Below are 18,527 nucleotides of genomic sequence, written 5' to 3'. Positions count from 1 at the left end.
AATGCGATTGGGAAGTGATTGATTGTCCTTCGTGATATCGATGTCGACGTTCTCGTCTGATTATTAAAAGTGGTCTCTATGCCTTTTCCTTCCAGGTCTTCTTTCTTCTCGTCTACAATATTTACTTTCAGCTTCATCCAGCTAAATTTATGTAACTCCCTTCGTTACTCTAGTTTGGTTCAGTTGTACCATTATCTGAAACAATTAAAAAAGATGTAAAAAAAAAAATAAAACATTTAACAGATGCATTTTGATAGGAAAATAAAAAAAGATAAGAAACATTCCAGTTCGGTTTCACAGTTGCAGATTTCATAATTATATAAGAAATAGAAGTATTCCTTCGAAGAAATAGTTTTACTTCATATATAAATAGAAATTGTTCGGTGTGGTGCCTGATTTTCGCGATCAATATTTCGTATCTATAGGCCTCGACATTCTGGAGAAACTCACATGTACACATAATATAAACCTTATTCATTGAATTGTCACTAAACAGCCACCTATTTTTTTAACGTACATTACACTGTTACAAAATTTCATGGCGTTTAACTTACATAAATCTGTTCCTTAAGTTAAGCTGCGCCAATTCGACTGACAAAGAATAACTGGCCTGTACCACATCACGATAAGTCAGAATAAAATATAAAAATCTTTTTCTTCCTCATGACAATTTAGAATAAACGTGACACGGGCAAAGTCTCGTAATTAGCCTCATTACCAGTATCTCTACACTCGAAATTCATCTAGACTGTATAACCGAATGTATAATCAATACTTTGTGGCAATCGACCATTCTTTAATTTACAAGGCACCGTAGCAATCAGAATGTAGGGCTCTTTGGGCTATCGCGATCGAAGATAGCTTCTTGAGCTTCTGCAACGTACTCACCTTCCTCTTTTTCAACTTCAAGTTTGACCACCGTTCGAACGAGACGACGACACATCATCGCGCGTTGCATTGGAATGTTGAATCCCATCACGCAGCCTCTTAGTAAGGTCACAATATCTGCGATAATAATGATAACAAGAAATAGTAACGAATGGCATTAATAATGGTGATAACAGGACCGTAACTGAATATAAATTTTTTAATCAAGGGAGGGTCACAGTAATTTTAGGAAAATTAATGAATTTAAGAGATATTTTCATTGCAACGATATTAAATTATGTATTTATTTAAATATCAATAATAACTATGATAATCAAAGGCTTTGTTACAATTTAGATAAGTTATGCCTGCGTTAAAAAATAACCTGAGATACAATTATAATTATGAGGCAATAAAATTTTATATTTAATTAATATAAAGTATTAATATTGTTCGTTCTTCAAGTGTATATATATAGATATATATCTATTTTTTTTCTTTTAATAAAATATTAATTGTATTTAAAAAAAACTTTTTTTTTATATAAAAAGTATTTTTAATTTATTTATAAATGTTATTTCATTATATTTTATGTCTTATTACATTCAAGTACTTATGAAATTAAACGATATGATCTGTAATTACTCATGTCTGGCGTTATTCGATGCTAACGAGTTAAAGAGGACGACGAGTGTCACAAAACCTAACAGAAATGTGCAATTTAATTGCAGGACTGTTTTGAAAATTATAATATACTATTAGAAACGTTTTTTTTTTTTTTACAATTAAAAGAAAAAAAAAGGAAATACAATACACTCATATGATCATATAAAATATCCTTTTCGGTTTTTAAACGAGGCATAAATCGTCTGCAAAGACGACCGAGTCTTTTTTAATGTCTTTTTAGTTACGGTCCCGTAATGACAAACAGTAATTGTTGATGATAATGACGGTGGTGATCATGATGATAATGGTGATGATAGTGAAAGTGATGGTGGTGATGTTAGTGATGGTAGTAATGTTGACGATTTTTACGATGCCAATGACGATGACGATGATGACAACGGCGGAGACGACGATGACGGCAACGGCAACAATAATGACAGTGACAGCGGTATTAATATAATATCAATAATAGCGGCGGCGTCGACGTCGGGGATGCTAACAAAAATCATGACAATAAACGATGTTGATTACGATGACGATGACGACGATGTACTAACACCAGCACAGATCACCACTTTTTTCCACAGCGCGCTGCGATCGACACCCTGCGCGCTTATCGATTCAATGTTATGGCACAATCTGCACGCGTCAGGGTTGCGAATACGAGGACGTACGCCGTCGTTGCTTCCCCGAGCGTTTCTTTTATCAAAACCCACCCCGGTTTCGACGCGAGATACTCGTCGGCTAACGCGGAGGGCAAAATCCTACGAAAAACGTACAGCGAGCAACCAACCTTTGAATAGCTGTCAGAAACAGGAACCGCGATGTCGTTATACTAAATGTCACATGATGACCCGGCCAAGCTCGGACCGTGAAAATCGAAAGGGTATGATCGTACAACCGTGATATTTGGAAAAGTCATTCGACTACCGTTATTTTCTACTGCTACCTACTGCTGTCGATTGCTTTTGATAATAGTTGAGGTGATGGTACAGTCTCCGCCACTATACTGCCCGTTGGTGCCGACAGAGGCACTACTACTTGGACGCAGGCCAGCCGTGCGCCTGCCTCAGCGATTATCCCGAGCTACCCTGCGCTTCGGGTCACGCGTCGTCTCCCGCACTTTGCTTCAGTGACGAAGTAGCACTTTTCCAAGTAAAAATAAATTTTCGCGTTTGAGATGATAACCAAACGACACGAGTCAAAAAGAAAAAGAAAAGCATAGTTTATCACAATGGAATATGGATTTTAAATAGCAATATTCCGTACAACTGCCACCTGCACGGTAGTTATCTTGATTTTAATAATTAGCGCCGAGATATTAATTTATGAATTATAAGTAAAATTAATAAATGAAATCGTTACATGGAATTTAAATTTGCTCTTAGGTATCTGACACACGTTTACTTTTATTTATTTTATAATCGATTTAATATTTTTTTCAATGCGTTATAATAGTTTTTTTTTTTCTTTTTTTCCTTTTCTTTTTTAATTGAGGTTATTAAAATTTACCGGATATTTAATCAGGAATATTATTTCGAGATATTTCTGTTGTACGAAATACTGTCGACGAAAGTGCGATATGTGCGTTTATAATATTTTATCAATATGATTTCCTCGTGACATTTCGTGCGGTGTAGTCACCCAAATGTTCGATTGATATTTCCATCCCTGTTTTCTTTCCTACTCGAACCTCTTTTTGGCTCGGATGACTTCGTAGCTTCGTGTTATTATCAAAATTCGTATTTTCGATGTAAAGGTTCGCAGTTACGTATCTTTAGCAACACACCTACCACTCCTTATAAGAATCGAATCAATAAACCATCGTATATGCACCGAGAAAATGTTTCATATATGATTAATAGACTAATCGATATGGTATCTGAACAAGGTCACTATTAAATATCAGTCAAAGAAAGTAGCCAGAGGTGCATAGAACTAGACAATTACTCGTGTAAGCTTTTATTTCTCCGATCTGATTTTGTTTTCTTAAAATTAAATGTTCTATCAAAACGTTGTATTGTAAAAATTGATCGATAATAAAAAAAAAGAGAAGTGATATAACACCTTAAAGGTTTTGTATTAAATCCTAAAAGTATTGTCTATTTAAAAATTATTATTTGTTTTAATCGTTTACAAAATGCTTATACACGTATTAACGTACTAAAAGCGAAGTACAAAAGTACTTCAAATAATCATTAGGTTAGTAGGTAGCTAACAAACCCAGAAAACCTAGCAACAGAAACTCGATCGATGAAGATAGTCTCTTTCCCGATATAAATTTAAGGCCAACTAAATTGAAAGTATCGGATTATACCACGTACATCTGTACTATAGATTATAGTAACAGTTAAATGTATGATGTGAATAAAATGTAAAACATATTAAAGAACCTCAACAAAATAGTACAGATTCACCAAACAATAAAAAAAGAAAAAAAAAAGAAATACATTAGTCACAAAAATTTATGAAAGTTATAATTAAAAAAATGCCACAAAAAAAATTTTTTTTTTTTTAGAAAAAAAAGAAAAAAAAGCCTATACTTATAATTAATAAATAGCAATTTACATATTTCAACAAAAAAAAATTCTTTTAATTTTTTACTTTCTCCACGAAACATGCACGCTATCTGTTCGGAATCTTTGAACGCAGGTGGTTTGCGACCAAGGAGTGCTACCCTTGCATTTGTATTCGAGCAAACCAGCGACTGCGATCATAACACCATTGTCTATGCAAAATCGCTCATCAGTCGCATAAAGAATAGCATTCCTCTCCTTACACATGACGTCCATCATTTTCTGCAGTCTTTCGTTACATCCTACACCACCCACGATCAATACCTCATTCGATCCTACATGTGCCATTGCACGCTCTACAACATTATTCAAGATGAATAAAGAGGAAAACAAAAATAATTCAACAATTTAATCGAATTTACCTGTGATCTCAATAAGCATGGCAAACACAGTTTCTTGCAAGGAGAAGCACAAGTCTTCACAAGTAAAGTCTGTACGAAGCCATTCGTCGTAATGTGTCTCTATGAAACTCAAAATACCCGAGAACGATACGTCCATCCCTTTGACAACGTACGGTAATGGTACTAGCTTTTTACCTCTATTTGTGTAAATAAAATGTTAATTTTAGTCCAGTTCAATTCACAAAGTTCACGAGCGTGAAATTCAAGAATATAAGATATAATAATTACAATGAGAAGAGTAATCGGATAAAATAAAACTTTACTTGCTTTTTTGCTAATTGTTCTATGTTATATCCAGGGGAAGGGTTATTTGAGAGCTTTAACAGTCTTGCAAACCTATCCAGGCAATTTCCAACTGCTATGTCAATTGTCTCTCCAAAAATGCGATATCTTTGCCGAGAATAAGCAATGATTTGGGTGTTGCCGCCGGAAACGTACAAGACGGTAGGATTTTCTGTACCGGTGATTAAACGTCCCATTTCAATGTGACCAATGCAATGATTAACTGCAATCATAGGCTTGTTATATAATTGGGCAACAGTTCTAGCTACTAAAGCAGCAACTGTTAGTGGTGCTCCCATTCCTGGTCCTTTTGTATAACAGATTACGTCTACATCCTTTAAGCTAATTTTTGCATTGTCTAATGCTTTTTGTAAAAGATGTAATATATGCTTCCTATGATGCTGTGCAGTCTCTCTAGGCAAGAAACCTGATATAAAAATATCTAGATAATATATATTTATATATATTACACCTATATAGAGTTTTTAGAAATATAAAATAGATATTGCAAGATTTTTTTATATATTTATTATAAATTTATTATTTTCACTATTATTTTTTAATCTACAATTAAAAATACAATTAGTTTGTAATCAAAATATCTAAATAATATAATAAAATATTTATACGTAATAACTATTTAGAATTTTTTTTTATATGTAATCTAAAATAAATGTTACAGAACTTTTTTTTTTTATTTTTATTATAAGTCTATTTTAATATTTTAACTTATAATTAAAAGTACTGTTAGTTTGCAATCAGTTTCGAATCAAGGAATATATATATGTAGTGCACGAAATTAAATGAAACAAAAATAACACCACGCGTTGTCTTACAATACAAACATAAAGCATTTAGTATATATATATGTTTGCTTATTTATTGGAAAAATTATTTTGAGGTTACCTATTCCTGGTGGAGTAATATAGGTGCGACGTACGTTCGACAGTACGTGTTCATCGCGAATGATTCCCACGCCCAATTTATTAGCGCTACCCTCAAATCCAATAGCTATAACCATTTTTCACAAATTTTCTATATACTTTACTTTCTTTAAAAAAATAATACAGATTCACTTCGACCAACCGAACTGGCTCCACTGACCAGTGACCACCTGCGGCACTTGCCTCGAATCTTACCTAACTCAACCTTTAGTCTGCTCCAGTCTCCAGCTGGCGACATACGTCGACGTCGTCACGTTAGACCTTTAATCTAAAAAGAAAAAAAAATCAGTTTATTTAAATCAAGAAAGAAAATAAAAACAGTTTATACCGTTTTTATAGGAGTTAAGCTTTAGTTATATTTTTTATGTATACATTACCATGGCCATGGATATAAATGAAAAGGTTATACAAAAGTTTAATCGACACTTGAAATCAAATTTAAACAATCTTGAAGGAATCTACGACTTCCAAGAACAATTAAAAAAAGAAAAGGATGAAATTGAAAAATCAGTTAGTATTCATTTATAAAATAATATAACAACGTGAGAAAGTATGGTGTGCTAATTACTTTTTGCTTACAGTTGTCAATGGCATCAACTACTACTCCCTCCAAGGTAAAGGCCGTGATTGAGAATGTAGAACACGTCAGCTGTGAAATCAAACAGATGCAGGAAACTTATTTGGATCTGAGCGAAATGATTGCGGACACGTTTAGCAAAAATGACAAGAACTTAGAGCTGCAAGAAGTTTTTGACAAGATAGAACAGCTGGATAAATCGTTGTCTTATTTATATTTTATTAGACATGTAAACAATATTAGGTAAGACGAAAAAATCAAAGCGATTTTGATAATTAAATAATTGTAATATCTCTATGCAGCGATGAAATCGAGACGTCTTTGTTATCTAATGACGATCAATTTACGATAACTTTATACATGAATCTGACCAATATCAGTTGCCAGCTACAAACGTCTACATGCCGTCATCTGACCAGTTATATCCACGAGACCTTACACTTCTGGCACAATCTAATTAAGGAAAAATTATCAAAGTACGTTTTTTTTTGCGTACGTTTAAATTTGCATTATGTACTTTCTTTTTGAGCACGTATTATATACAGGGAATTCAGCGATTTATTGAAACAATTGAAATGGCCTTTCTATGGAACCAACACTACGTCGGTAAATGCATCTACAACCGAGACGCTGACAAGATTTAAGATACTCATTAAATATCTGTTTCACTTGCAATTACCGTATCCTTTCAATGTATAATTTTAATATTTTAATGCTAATTATTCTAATTTATCTATTCGTTAAATATATTTACGGATTTACGGAATAGATAAATTTACCTTAACATCGATAAAGCTCTAAATTCAAATTAATTTACTCTAAATTTTGAAAAGTAAACTGACAGTATTGTTTTATTTTTATTGTCCTTAATAAAATACTCAGAGAAGAAATGATAAAACCTGTAGTCACATCTGTGTTGTTAACAGACTTTGCACCAGTTAGTTTACCGGTTGTTTTTTTAATACGTCCTTTTCGACAAAGATTTATTTACCATTTCACAGGAGCGAAATTGACAAATCGCCAAGATAAGCCGGAATGGTTTTTTACGCAGATATTAACATGGATTAAGGATCACGCTCAGTGGGTAGAAAAAAATGTTCAACCTGTAGCGGATTCTATAGGACTTGAGCATTTAGATATGAAGGTTTAACACAATTAATTAATTTCCAACATTAACTATTGGTACCATATTTCTAATAATTAATTATAGCGTATTAATAGGCTGAATTTATGCGCGCTCTAGTTCAGTTGGCTGTTGAAAAACTTCATTCCGAGTTGCCCGTCGTACAATACGATGACACTTTATTTGCGCATTTAGTAGACGAAGCTTTAGGATTTGAAAGAGAACTACGAGAGACTTTGTTATATCCTCAAACTCAGCCCGCTACTATTTTCATTCTTACGCAAGCTCATATTTTCGTAAAATGGATAAATATGGAGAAAAAATGTAAGTTTTAAGAAGCAGCTTATGCCTTGTGCACTGAAATATATTTACATACTTACATGCAACTATTTAGATGCGACTGAAAAAATGGATGCAATACTGAGCTCGAATATGGCGTGGGAAAGACTGACAGGCTCTGATGTAGATGACATGAAAATCACAGAATGTGCGGACGCCTTTCTCACCCTTCTCACCACGATTTCCGACAGATACAAGCATTTGCCTCAGCCTGGACATAGGTAAATTATATTTAAAAAAAAATCAATAGATTATCGAAAATACAAAGTATTAATGTTGACCACTGTTTTTACATTTAATGCAATTGACATTAGTTATTTTAATAATAATAAATTATTGCAGATTACAGTTTCTCGAATTGCAATTAGAATTAGTTGACGACTGGCGAGTACGATTGTTACAATTATTACATGAAAGTTATGAGGATCCGTTAACGTCACTTATACCGCATATTCTTAATACATTACATTATGTCGCGAACGTCTTAGAAGAATGGGGTGTAACTGTTGTATGTATATTTTCATCAATTGCACAACAAGTAGCGTATTATTTATTATAATTTTGCATACGTATGTATGTGCAGCACTTCTTGCAACTGCATTTCTTTAAAAAACAATTTGAAACTGTGGAAAATGCTAGCGACAAAGGAAACGACGTTAATGAAAATATTGGAGAAATAGAAGGAACTGTATTCGACGAGGCTGTCGCTCTTTTACGGCGATTAGAGAAGGAACTGATAAACGAAATCAGCGATTCAGTCGCTTTAGATGTGAAAGCAAAAAGTAGAGCTTACAGAACGGACAAGTAATAATTTTTTTTTTTTTTCGATCTTTACTACTGTGATTATATTTTATTTATTATTATGTAAAATATTTCTCGTTATTTCAAGGTGGTTTGCGATGCAGTCTTCGAAAGAAGTTGCTTCGTTATCGGTAACACCGAGTGGTTGCCCGATGTTTCAAGAATTAGCCACACGTCTCCACACATTACACAATATTCTTGCTTTGCCGTTATTTAATCAAGCTTGGAAGAATTTAGCCGCTCAACTTGATCAAGTAACAAAAATAAAATTAGTTATATGTTTTGTATATAATTCATCTGTAATTTTTTTTTTTTTTTATTTAATATTAATTCTCTTTTCAGTTTCTTTTTGAAGAAGTTGTGCTTGTAAATCATTTTAATAACGGTGGCGCCGAACAGTTACAATATGATATATTGAGGAACCTGTTTCCGTTGTTTGGATTGTATATTAACAAACCGGATTCATATTTTCCTTTGTAAGTTTTTGAAATTACTAATGGTCACTCACGTGCAGTCATTAAAACAAATGCTACATTCATTTACTATTTTAATTTTTCAGAATAAAAGAAGCGTGTGTACTTTTAAATATCTTAACAGGTTCAGCGATATTGCTTGAAGAAGCATTAAATAATAATGATAAAAATGAATCAACACAAATTTTGGCAGACATCGGAGTGTACAAAATGTCGGCTAAACTTGCTCTAAAAGTGATAGAAACAAGAACAGACACTATCCATACGTAGGAAATAAAATGATAAATATAATACATCATATACGTCTGATTTCGCGTCGCTTCTATCGCGTCGACTTCTATCACTACCTCGATTGGCTTGGATAAAAAGTTTTACTGTTTAATCATTATTGTTGTTTTTATACATACTATGTTCAGTTACTCACATGTGTTTTTGAAATAGTGAAAAACTCTTAACACAGTAACGTTATTCCACCATTATCGGCGCCTAGTAATAGTAATCGATTTAGAGGAAGAATAGTCATAGTAGTAAGAATGCCTTTAAAAGCGTCAGACTTTAATTTTGATGAACTTAGTGAAGCGGTCATTTCTACGGCAGTGTATACACCAATTCGATTTGCTGTCGTTCCTATCACTAACGCTTGTTCGTGCATTGCCATGCAGTGAACAGGTTCTGTTGCACCTCTAGAAATAAAAAAATAATTTATGTGTTTAAATTTTGTAAATTGCACTTTAAATAATAATACATCGTAGATTTTTCTTACTTCATGTAAAATTTAAGTTTTCCATCTATTGCACTCCACACAGTTATAGTTTGGTCCAACGAAGAACTGATTATAGTAGTTTCGTTTATCGCTTCTAACTGCAGTATCTACAACATAAAAAAATCATTAAATGTACGATAAATTCTTAACTTTCAAGTCTTAAAGCTGCTAACTGTAAGAAACCTGTTAAATCTCTACCTCGCATTCGTGTCCTTTCCACGACGCTATGATCAAGCCAGTGCGAATATCGAGGATTGTCAAAAAGCCTGACGCCTGACCTAAAGCGACCCAGTTACCACTAGGCGACACTGCGATGCATCTTATCAAACCAGTTGGATTCATAGAAACCTATATAATACCATCATCGATTGTTACATTAAGAACCAAATTTACAATTTCACAATATTGATTTGCAAATTTTATACCTACTTTCATTTCGTTAACATATTGAAATGTCCTACAGTCAATAACTCTAAGTGTGATATCCGTTGTCCCTACAAGAAGAGTTGTGGACGGAGAAGGACTCGAGGCTAGAGTATTCACTGGAACGGGACGATTGCTCTCTGGACATCCCAGAAGCGAACCCATAAAAGGGTCCCAACAGTGAATCACCCCGTCACAAGTCACCGCATATCTCAAAGACTCCAGAAACGTAAGCGAAAGAATAGATTTTTTGTGTCCAGTATACGTATATTGGCACGATGAAACTGTAGTTCCGTCACCCTAGTTCCAAAATTTAATAAAATTCAGTGAAATAATTATATTATATAATTTTATAATAAACTTAATTTGTTAATTTCAACGGAATAATTTTTACCTGGCTCCGTAAGCTCCATAATTTCACAGTTTTATCTCGGCCACCGCTCATAAAACTGTTCTCATTGTCTAACACGTAGAGACACCGCACACTGTTCGTATGTCCATTGAAAGTTTGAAGTTTTATTTGTTTTATATTAAATATCGCGTCTTTCTCTGGCCTCCCTATCTCGTGCTCCCAGTAAGCCAGCCAGTTACCACGTAATTGTCTACCAGCAGATGATGGACAGGTCGTTTCGCGACTAGCAACAATATTCGTTTCCGTCGTTGATTGAGATCTCGCATCGTCTTTCTGTATCTCAAATCTGTTCCCTATCACAGATATATTTCCGAAGCTGCAAGCGTCAACTGCTTCTACATTCTCCGCTACATTACAGTCCACAGAAGGATGGTATTTATCTATATTATCTTTGGCATTGAGAATAAACGTATTATTTATATGTTTCTATATTAAAAAGTTGATGGCAAGAATAGAATTGCATTTATCACTTACCATTATTCGTAGACGTTACTTTCGATTCTTGTTCATAATCGTGACAAAGCTTTTGCACATGTTCGTGATTTTTAAGTATGTGTCCCATCATTTCAGTATCGACACATCTATAGAAAAGCATATACGATTTGTGAGCAAATTCGGCAGTAAACACAGTTCGCAGTTCTTCAAATGCCTGTAAATGAAACTAAGTATATACTGTGCAGACGTTTGAGTTTAAGGTATAAAAAAAAAAAAAAAAAACCGTAAATTATTCTATTTAATTTTTACTTTGTTTCTTTGCAAATCTGACACGGCGTTGTTTTCCATAACCGGAGGCGAATATGAATCTGCAATGTCCGTATCAAGTTTGCTCCACGTGTAAGTTCCGTTATTAGAGGCTCCCTCGTTTACGGTTTTTATTCTGCAAGGAAAACAATATGAATATTTATTGCATATTGTTGCTTTCGCACAATATACAGATATTAAGGCACAATATATATACATGATGTCTTATAGTAAACAATTTTTTTCTTAAATTACAATGGTTGTTTTCGCATCATTACCGTGCCGGGTGTTCACAGGCTATATCTGCCTTTTGCGTAAAATTACTCGATGTAGATCCGCAATCTAAATTTTTGCTGAAAGCTTTGTCGAAGGCCAAAAAGAAGCGTTGAATCGGCACCGCTAAATGATTTTTCGTGATCACGCTACCGAGCCGTGAGCTGAGGGTGAACATTGCCTCCAAGCATTTTTCAGATAAAGCGGTGCGCGCAAGTGTTCCGTTTGGAAATGTAAACCTCGTGGTCGATAGTATGCGTACTGTGGGATGCAAGATGGATTTAACAATTGGCTCCTATATTTAAATAAACAAATGGACAAATAAAATTGGCTTGTACAATATGTGGCGATTAATTATGCGATAAGCATTACATGAAGCACGTCCATCACTGTTGAATCGCTGAGATACGTCGTAATGTAATTCAACAGAGCAAGGCAAGAAATTAAACCTCCTTCCAAATTTTGCGTCAATTTTCTTTTACACAACGCTAACAGCTCAACTATATGCGCAAAATATTGCAGCAGTATAATTTGTTCTCCGTATAATCCTGAAATACAAAACAACTATAAATATAAACTGTCGTTACTCATATGGAATTCAAGTAAAATTATTTCTATACTTTTCACGTACCTGCGATAGCCGTTAAGCACTCCAAAACTTTAACGGCGTTTTGATCGCCGGCAAGTATTGGCCTTTTCCATGTAACGCCCTCCAAACAAATATAACTGTTATCATCGATTGATGTTAAATTTTCTTTTCCAGCATAGCACAGCGTCAGCATTCTTAAAAGATTTCGCGACAAGTACCGTGCTGTGAGCACTGGACCTAGTCTGTGAGACAACCAGATAACAGACTCCGCACTCATCTCAGAAATTGTACATTCACTTAACACGGACTTTCGATAAATGTGATCCTCGTCGCCTGATTTTATCACATCGCTTTTGTCAAGATTCGTGGAAAGTATAACAGAATTATCTTCCTTAACGTCTGCATTGGACACACTTTCCGGGAGATTGTTATCCGAATAGATGTTCGTGGTGTAGGTACTTATATAAGTGAAATCTTCACTAGAAGTTTTACTGCCGACGTTGCAGCCGATACTGTTAAACTCGGTGATTAACTTGGCTCCACTGACATTTGATTGTTTAGGTATTGGAATCGTTGGCGATTTTACAGATCCACCTGGTGAATTTTTGTTCCCATCGTCGTTCGAGTCGTCACAGGCGTTTAAATTCAGATCTATATGTAAATCGATATCGTACGGCGTGATATTGTTTAAAGAGATCCACGAGGTATCCTCCGTCTCCATGGTAAATACTTCTGTAATATAATCCAATAAAAATAAATAAAGTTAAACACTTATTAATAAAATAAATGGCTATTTATAAATAAGTATTCGTTCACAAAAAGATACGAACCTTCGACATCATTTTCTGCCGTTGTATTAGATACGTAATCGTTGACCATTGGTACAGAAGCTGCAGGGACATTGTGTTCAGTGTCAGCAAATGAATCCTCATCTAATGGAGATAAAATATTCTCTCCCTCGTTGCAAGATCCACTTAAGTCGCAGCTTCTTCATAAAGATTAACAAACAATAGTGTTATATTGTTATAATACATTAAATTATATTAGAATTCCATAAATAAATAAATATAAATTATCATTATTCTTTCCTTACTTCAAATTTACAGTTCTGTGAGTGCACGTATCAATCGAGCCGTGCACGTAATCCTTGTAGCCTCCCACTGCCTCCACTAAAGGATTTATAAAATTATCCAGAAATATGCGTAGTCCTAGCCTAACTATCAGCTTCAATAGGAATGTTCTGTGATATAATCGAGTTGTTCGAAACTTCGCAAGTGTTCCCGCAGGTATCATATCGGCGTACAACGCAGTGTCCATAATAGAGCCGTTCTCATACAGCTTTGTAATAGGTGAAAGAAATGTATCTACTGTATCCTTTGGTCCTAGCGTCCTGCGAAAAAAAAAAAAAAAAAAAAAATTATAGAAACTTAAGAAAAAATATACTTTGTCAGAAAGACACGACTGTAAAATTGTAATTGTACTCACTTTGCAATCGGGTCAAACAGATGCCACACTGCCAATACCGCGCTGTAAGGTTCTCTTATAATTTGTACTATGTGAGGCACTATTAACTGCAATGTGACCTCTTTCATACCGCCAGTGTACGACAAAAGCCGTTCCAGTTCTCTAGCGATCGCTTTTATTTTGCACTCACTAATTTTACATAAATATTTGATTTTTGTTTTTACTGTGGAGTCCACATCATCTTCGATCTTTACAATCGAATTTAATTCTCGTATCAAGCCGTTGTACTCTTGCAGCATCTCCACAATATTATATAAATAATGACAATATTTAGAGAATGGGAACAGACTGCCAGATAAAATTGGCTGAAGAAATTGATGAGCAGATGGTGGCGGTAGGCCCATGTATGTTATCGTTGGATAACGAAAAGGGCTCTCGTTTATCTAAATATAACATTGAACACATGTATGTTATAATAAATTTGGAAATATGTAGATATATAACGATAAGAAGCAAAATTTTTTTAAACCATAGATAAAGAAGTTAACTAAATACACCTAATAATAAAAAATAAAGAAAAAAAAAAAATTACCGCTGAGGTGTCATTCGTCTCCATGTTTCCTACATTATAACTTTTCGGCATAATATCAATTTGTAGCAATAAAGACACAATATTCCTTATGCACTTCGGCAGATTATCTGCCGACGTCTTCAGAATATTCAGACACGTCGCGAATCTTCGTGCAAATAAAACTTTCTCGACATTCCAGGTTGCCCGAAATCTGCCGGCTAGAAATATTTCCACTATTAAACAGCCGAGTATCTGTTGTTCCTTGATTCGCCCGCTGGCAACAATTTGTTTGTAATTTGTAGAAAGGCCGTGCAATCCTATTGAGGACTTATAAACTTGATGGTTGATCTTGTGCATGAAGGAATGCGTGGTTTCCACATGCACGATCGCTGCGATAGGATTAAAATCTTTTGGCAAAATAATGGGCTGATTGACGAGCTTATCTAACTTAACATTGTCTTCGGGAAGTAAAGAGCCTCTGGAACGACTTAGCAAGCGACTCAGTACGAGAGGCGACGATTTTGATGTATTTGTTACTATTGCAGACAGTTCTTCTTCGTCGACACCAGAACTGTGACTCTCGTCGTCACTAATTTTATTCGCAAGTTGATCGCTTTCTGTAATTATAAAATTATTTGACAAGTGATTGCAAGTGTCTTCGAAATTTCAGACAATTTAATATTAGTATTTCACTTACTACTTTTATTGGTTGAAGGTGTTGGTCGAAGACGCGGTGGTATTTTACCCCAGTAAGGAGACGGAGTTATTTTTTGTGGATGTGGTTGTGTAAAAAGTTGTACAACACCAGAATTAGTTAAATCGGTATGATTGTCAACTAATTGTAGACAAACGTTCTTCGATTTTATTGCGGCAGAACCTGATAATCTATCACATAACGAAAAAATAATTCCTATTATTAGGAATAATAAACGACTCATTAATCTAATAAATAATAAATAATTTGTTCATACTTATAGCCGAAAGTTAAATCTATCCAGTGATGTAATCTTTCGGAGACATAAAAACTCTCCAATGCTTCCCTGTGTTTTTCAATAAAGTCTTCTGGAGAAGTTGCCCATGCTGGAACTTCCAAATCTGGCAAATCTTCATGGATGGACTGTAAAACAAAACAAACCCCCAAAATATTTAATTTATATTTCATTATCAAAGGATATTAATTATTTTTCGACAATAAAACATACATTCAAAATTATAATATCAATATAAAAATAATTTTTACCTTAAAAACATTAGGATCAATAAAAAATTGTGGTATACATTCATCAGGACTCCAGTCGTGTAGTCGTTGAATTGAAGCTGGATATTCTCCAGGTACCCATAAGGGTCTTACATGCTTACATAATACTGATTTATTGTATCTACGTGAAAGATACACATAATAAGTAATCTCCGACAAGACGTCGGATACATGATGCCCGACCTACGAATCAGCATTGACTACTTAACAAATTTTAATTAACAATTATAAAATCAATCTCTTACGTTCACAAAACTTACATACCTCTGTTAACTGTGAGTCGAATGTGAGATCCAGTTGCCTGTCTCCTTTGTTTAATCGGAATTTGGATTTCGTTAGATCTCTCCAATTTCCACCGCTTCTCGAAGTAAAATCCGTTACCCACGGCATAACATGATGACAACTGGGATTACTGTATCTCCTGCCAGCCAAGTTATTGAGCGCGGTTAAATAATCGAAGTTACTGATACAATTATATATCCACATCTCACATAACTTCTCAATGTTCTCATTTAAACCAAAATCAGTGTTGTATAATACACCGTCTTTTTTACTATAGACATTACTACTTAAATTTTTTTCTTTATTTTCCCGAGCAGTAATATTTGCGTATTCGCTATCAGGTTTTAAATAAATGTTATCATCTAATTTTGGTAATACCTAGAAATAAAATCAGAAATAAGATATTCTTTTCTTCAAGTTTAATAAATTTATATTTACTTCATTAAAAAAATTATATTATTATTATTATTTAAATACAAAATGTTAATCAAGCTTGTGATAAAAAATATACCTGAATAGTAAAATTATCTGTAACCAATATATCACTAAGAGTAATTTCTCCTAATGCAAGACCGCGATCATGTAAGTCTCTGGATAATCTCAATAATTGATAAACAACAAACAATGGTTTTCCATGACTTGTGCTAAGAGCAGCAGGACTGTACATCACACATCTAAAATTATTAATTAAATTAATAAGTACTAAAATACATAAAAATATATTAAATTATATGTTGTACATACAAATATGCAAATAATATTTACAACTATATACTCACTCGCGAAGAGAATAATTAGCAGTCTGCTCATAAAATATTATAAATGCAGATGGTGTTTCTATAGCAAAGTGAATTGGTACGAGATTGCAATGCGTTTCAGATAATATACCATTCGATACCGATAATACTGTACCACGCTGTACTTGTATCAAAGTACAGCCATACATTCTATTCAATATTTCATGCATAATAGCAACGTCACTGAAGTTAGCAGTAATATTAGATTGTTCCTTTTGATCAACAAAATTCCAAGGATCTGGAAATATTTCAGAAGAAATTATTAATTAATAAAAACAAGATGTTCACTAAAAAATCTATTACAAGTTTATCAATCGAAATGTCAAGAAAATTATAGCAAAATCTGATTTTTTTTAATATAACAAATTGGAATAAGTTTTGCTGACAAAATATAAATTTAATTCCTTGATGAATACTTAATCAACGATTAAAAACCAAAAATTACAATTAAAAAGTAACATATTGAATAATATATTACATACTGTAATATTTTTTATATGTTTCTTTCCATAGATTTCGATAATTTGTTTCAGCTACATAATGCAGCAATTGAGAAAACATCAACTCCATTTGATTTTTTGTGCTGCTGGTAGATCTTCCTCTTGGTAAAGGAATTGCATTTCTATGTTGCTTTACATATACCTAAAAATAATAACAGAGTTTTAACTCATCATATATTACTTTGTATAAAATATGTCAAAAAGAAAAATATTAAAAGTACTTTAGCATAAATTCTCAGCCAATCTGCCCCTAATTCATCAATAGTGGGCTGAGCTGCAATTTCATCATTAGATAAACGATTGTGATTGACAAAAGTAAACGGGCCAACTGTTAAGAGCTGAGAAAGCCAGTTTCTGTGGACTGTCAAGCAAATTCTATCATTTGTTAATATCATGTACTTAGCTGGTACTAACAAATGCTCCTTTATTATATCCATTTTTACAATATTCCTCAATTAATATATTTGCAAAATAAATATCTTAGTCTTTCTTCTTTATTTTAATTTTATTTTACGTCGTCGTCGATGTAAAAGTTATTTATTAATTCCTATTTTGTCTCATCAAAATTGTTCATAACCTCAAAGTCGATTATCGACTATCCTCTCTTCTTTTTCTGTCATTGGAAAAGATTGCAAAGCACCTTACGTTATATCAGAGGTACACTAAACGTGAATTTGTATTATTGAAAAAGTACAAACACACTGGAGCTTGCTTAGAAGCTTTGTGTTTTCATCGACAAAGTTTCTATCGAGGATTAAAATCAAGTGACTGCAAACTGTCACAGTCAGGTTGGGTTTGCAAACTGACTAATGTGTTATTATTTAATAAATTCTTCTTTTATTTTACTTTATCACATTTGTATTATACCGTAATTAATTTAATTTTGTTCAATTTTACTTTATTTTATTTTATTTTACTTTATTTTATTTTAACATATTTGACTGATCGTTGAGTCGTACTATTGAAATCTTCGATCGTCTGACGATATACGATGGCGCGTTGGCTCGTACGTAAAATAAAATTAAAATAAAATAAAGGAAAATTAAACAAAATATGATATAGTAAAAATATAATAAAGCAAAATAAAAGGAGAAATTATTAAACTAGAACAAACCATGCGCGCGCGCTATTTTTTAAGAAACCCTAATTTCGAACTACGAAAAAAAAAATCATGCGACTTACCAATCTGCATGAGCTTCAGCGGAGTTGTAGAGTTCTGCCGGTGACTGTAACATAAAATAAAACATGAATGTAGACATGTTAGTATTTAAATTAATGTAAAAATAAAGCTTTATTGTTATAAAGATTTTTTAAAAAAGGCAATTTATATTTACCTAAAAGTTGCTCCGCCGATGCATGATGCCCATCCTGAGCCTGCTCCTCCTCTCAGATGGGACGTGACGAG

The 18,527-nt window shown here is 33.6% G+C and overlaps 3 protein-coding genes across 6 annotated transcripts; 1 reads left to right on the top strand and 2 right to left on the bottom strand.

Moving 5' to 3' along the window:
* Positions 1 to 56: 56 nt before the first annotated feature.
* On the bottom strand, positions 57 to 5,976 carry Tcs3 (Probable tRNA N6-adenosine threonylcarbamoyltransferase Tcs3). Of its 2 annotated transcripts, XM_070658002.1 has the most exons (5): positions 5,699 to 5,976; positions 4,778 to 5,219; positions 4,472 to 4,647; positions 889 to 1,005; positions 57 to 195 (listed from the first exon to the last, which is right to left on the bottom strand). In XM_070658002.1, exons 1-5 carry the CDS (start codon positions 5,811 to 5,813, stop codon positions 170 to 172), a joined length of 876 nt encoding a protein of 291 aa, XP_070514103.1. In that variant the 5' UTR covers positions 5,814 to 5,976; the 3' UTR covers positions 57 to 169. The 2 variants fall into 2 exon arrangements, with proteins under 2 accessions (XP_070514103.1, XP_070514102.1); XM_070658001.1 differs by lacking the exons at positions 57 to 195; positions 889 to 1,005 and adding an exon at positions 3,480 to 4,405.
* Rint1 (RAD50 interactor 1) lies at positions 5,977 to 9,811 on the top strand. Of its 2 annotated transcripts, XM_070657994.1 has the most exons (12): positions 5,977 to 6,246; positions 6,318 to 6,556; positions 6,616 to 6,789; positions 6,859 to 6,993; positions 7,196 to 7,457; positions 7,535 to 7,760; positions 7,831 to 7,996; positions 8,118 to 8,283; positions 8,359 to 8,579; positions 8,665 to 8,830; positions 8,919 to 9,052; positions 9,136 to 9,811. In XM_070657994.1, the coding sequence occupies exons 1-12, from the start codon at positions 6,115 to 6,117 to the stop codon at positions 9,317 to 9,319; spliced, it is 2,205 nt and encodes a 734-aa protein (XP_070514095.1). In that variant the 5' UTR covers positions 5,977 to 6,114; the 3' UTR covers positions 9,320 to 9,811. The 2 variants fall into 2 exon arrangements, with proteins under 2 accessions (XP_070514095.1, XP_070514096.1); XM_070657995.1 differs by lacking the exons at positions 8,118 to 8,283; positions 8,359 to 8,579.
* On the bottom strand, positions 9,111 to 18,032 carry Wdr81 (WD repeat domain 81). 2 transcript variants are annotated; one of them, XM_070657985.1, is made up of 22 exons: positions 17,344 to 18,032; positions 17,105 to 17,264; positions 16,605 to 16,860; positions 16,337 to 16,499; positions 15,808 to 16,203; positions 15,526 to 15,726; positions 15,257 to 15,402; positions 14,983 to 15,170; positions 14,307 to 14,902; positions 13,736 to 14,157; positions 13,344 to 13,640; positions 13,081 to 13,238; positions 12,293 to 12,982; positions 12,034 to 12,209; positions 11,667 to 11,956; positions 11,392 to 11,524; positions 11,122 to 11,308; positions 10,630 to 11,036; positions 10,242 to 10,535; positions 10,011 to 10,160; positions 9,813 to 9,919; positions 9,111 to 9,732 (listed from the first exon to the last, which is right to left on the bottom strand). In XM_070657985.1, exons 1-22 carry the CDS (start codon positions 17,557 to 17,559, stop codon positions 9,501 to 9,503), a joined length of 5,865 nt encoding a protein of 1,954 aa, XP_070514086.1. In that variant the 5' UTR covers positions 17,560 to 18,032; the 3' UTR covers positions 9,111 to 9,500. The 2 variants fall into 2 exon arrangements, with proteins under 2 accessions (XP_070514086.1, XP_070514087.1); XM_070657986.1 differs by having other exon boundaries at positions 11,122 to 11,296; positions 17,344 to 18,031.
* Between the last annotated feature and the right edge of the window lie 495 nt (positions 18,033 to 18,527).

Source organism: Cardiocondyla obscurior, linkage group LG06 (genome assembly GCF_019399895.1).
Source record: "Cardiocondyla obscurior isolate alpha-2009 linkage group LG06, Cobs3.1, whole genome shotgun sequence".
Taxonomy (NCBI): domain Eukaryota; kingdom Metazoa; phylum Arthropoda; class Insecta; order Hymenoptera; family Formicidae; genus Cardiocondyla; species Cardiocondyla obscurior.
Note: the sequence above shows the minus strand (reverse complement) of the source record. Positions and strands in the feature narration are given on the sequence as shown.

Bases quoted from the DNA above. Each gene is read 5' to 3' on its own strand.
- Tcs3 (XM_070658001.1), bottom strand. From the start codon at position 5,813: ATGGTTATAGCTATTGGATTTGAGGGTAGCGCTAATAAATTGGGCGTG. The intron at 5,220-5,698 runs GTAACCTCAAAA...TTTTTATATCAG, and splicing joins TATTACTCCACCAGGAATAG to GTTTCTTGCCTAGAGAGACT. The intron at 4,648-4,777 runs GCAAGTAAAGTT...TTACACAAATAG, and splicing joins ATAGAACAATTAGCAAAAAA to AGGTAAAAAGCTAGTACCAT.
- Rint1 (XM_070657994.1), top strand. From the start codon at position 6,115: ATGGCCATGGATATAAATGAAAAGGTTATACAAAAGTTTAATCGACAC. The intron at 6,557-6,615 runs GTAAGACGAAAA...ATCTCTATGCAG, and splicing joins AGACATGTAAACAATATTAG to CGATGAAATCGAGACGTCTT. The intron at 8,284-8,358 runs GTATGTATATTT...ATGTATGTGCAG, and splicing joins AAGAATGGGGTGTAACTGTT to CACTTCTTGCAACTGCATTT.
- Wdr81 (XM_070657985.1), bottom strand. From the start codon at position 17,559: ATGGATATAATAAAGGAGCATTTGTTAGTACCAGCTAAGTACATGATA. The intron at 14,903-14,982 runs GTAAGTGAAATA...TTATAATTACAG, and splicing joins ACCTTCAACCAATAAAAGTA to AAAGCGATCAACTTGCGAAT. The intron at 9,733-9,812 runs GTAAGAAAAATC...TTTTATTTCTAG, and splicing joins AAACTTAAATTTTACATGAA to AGGTGCAACAGAACCTGTTC.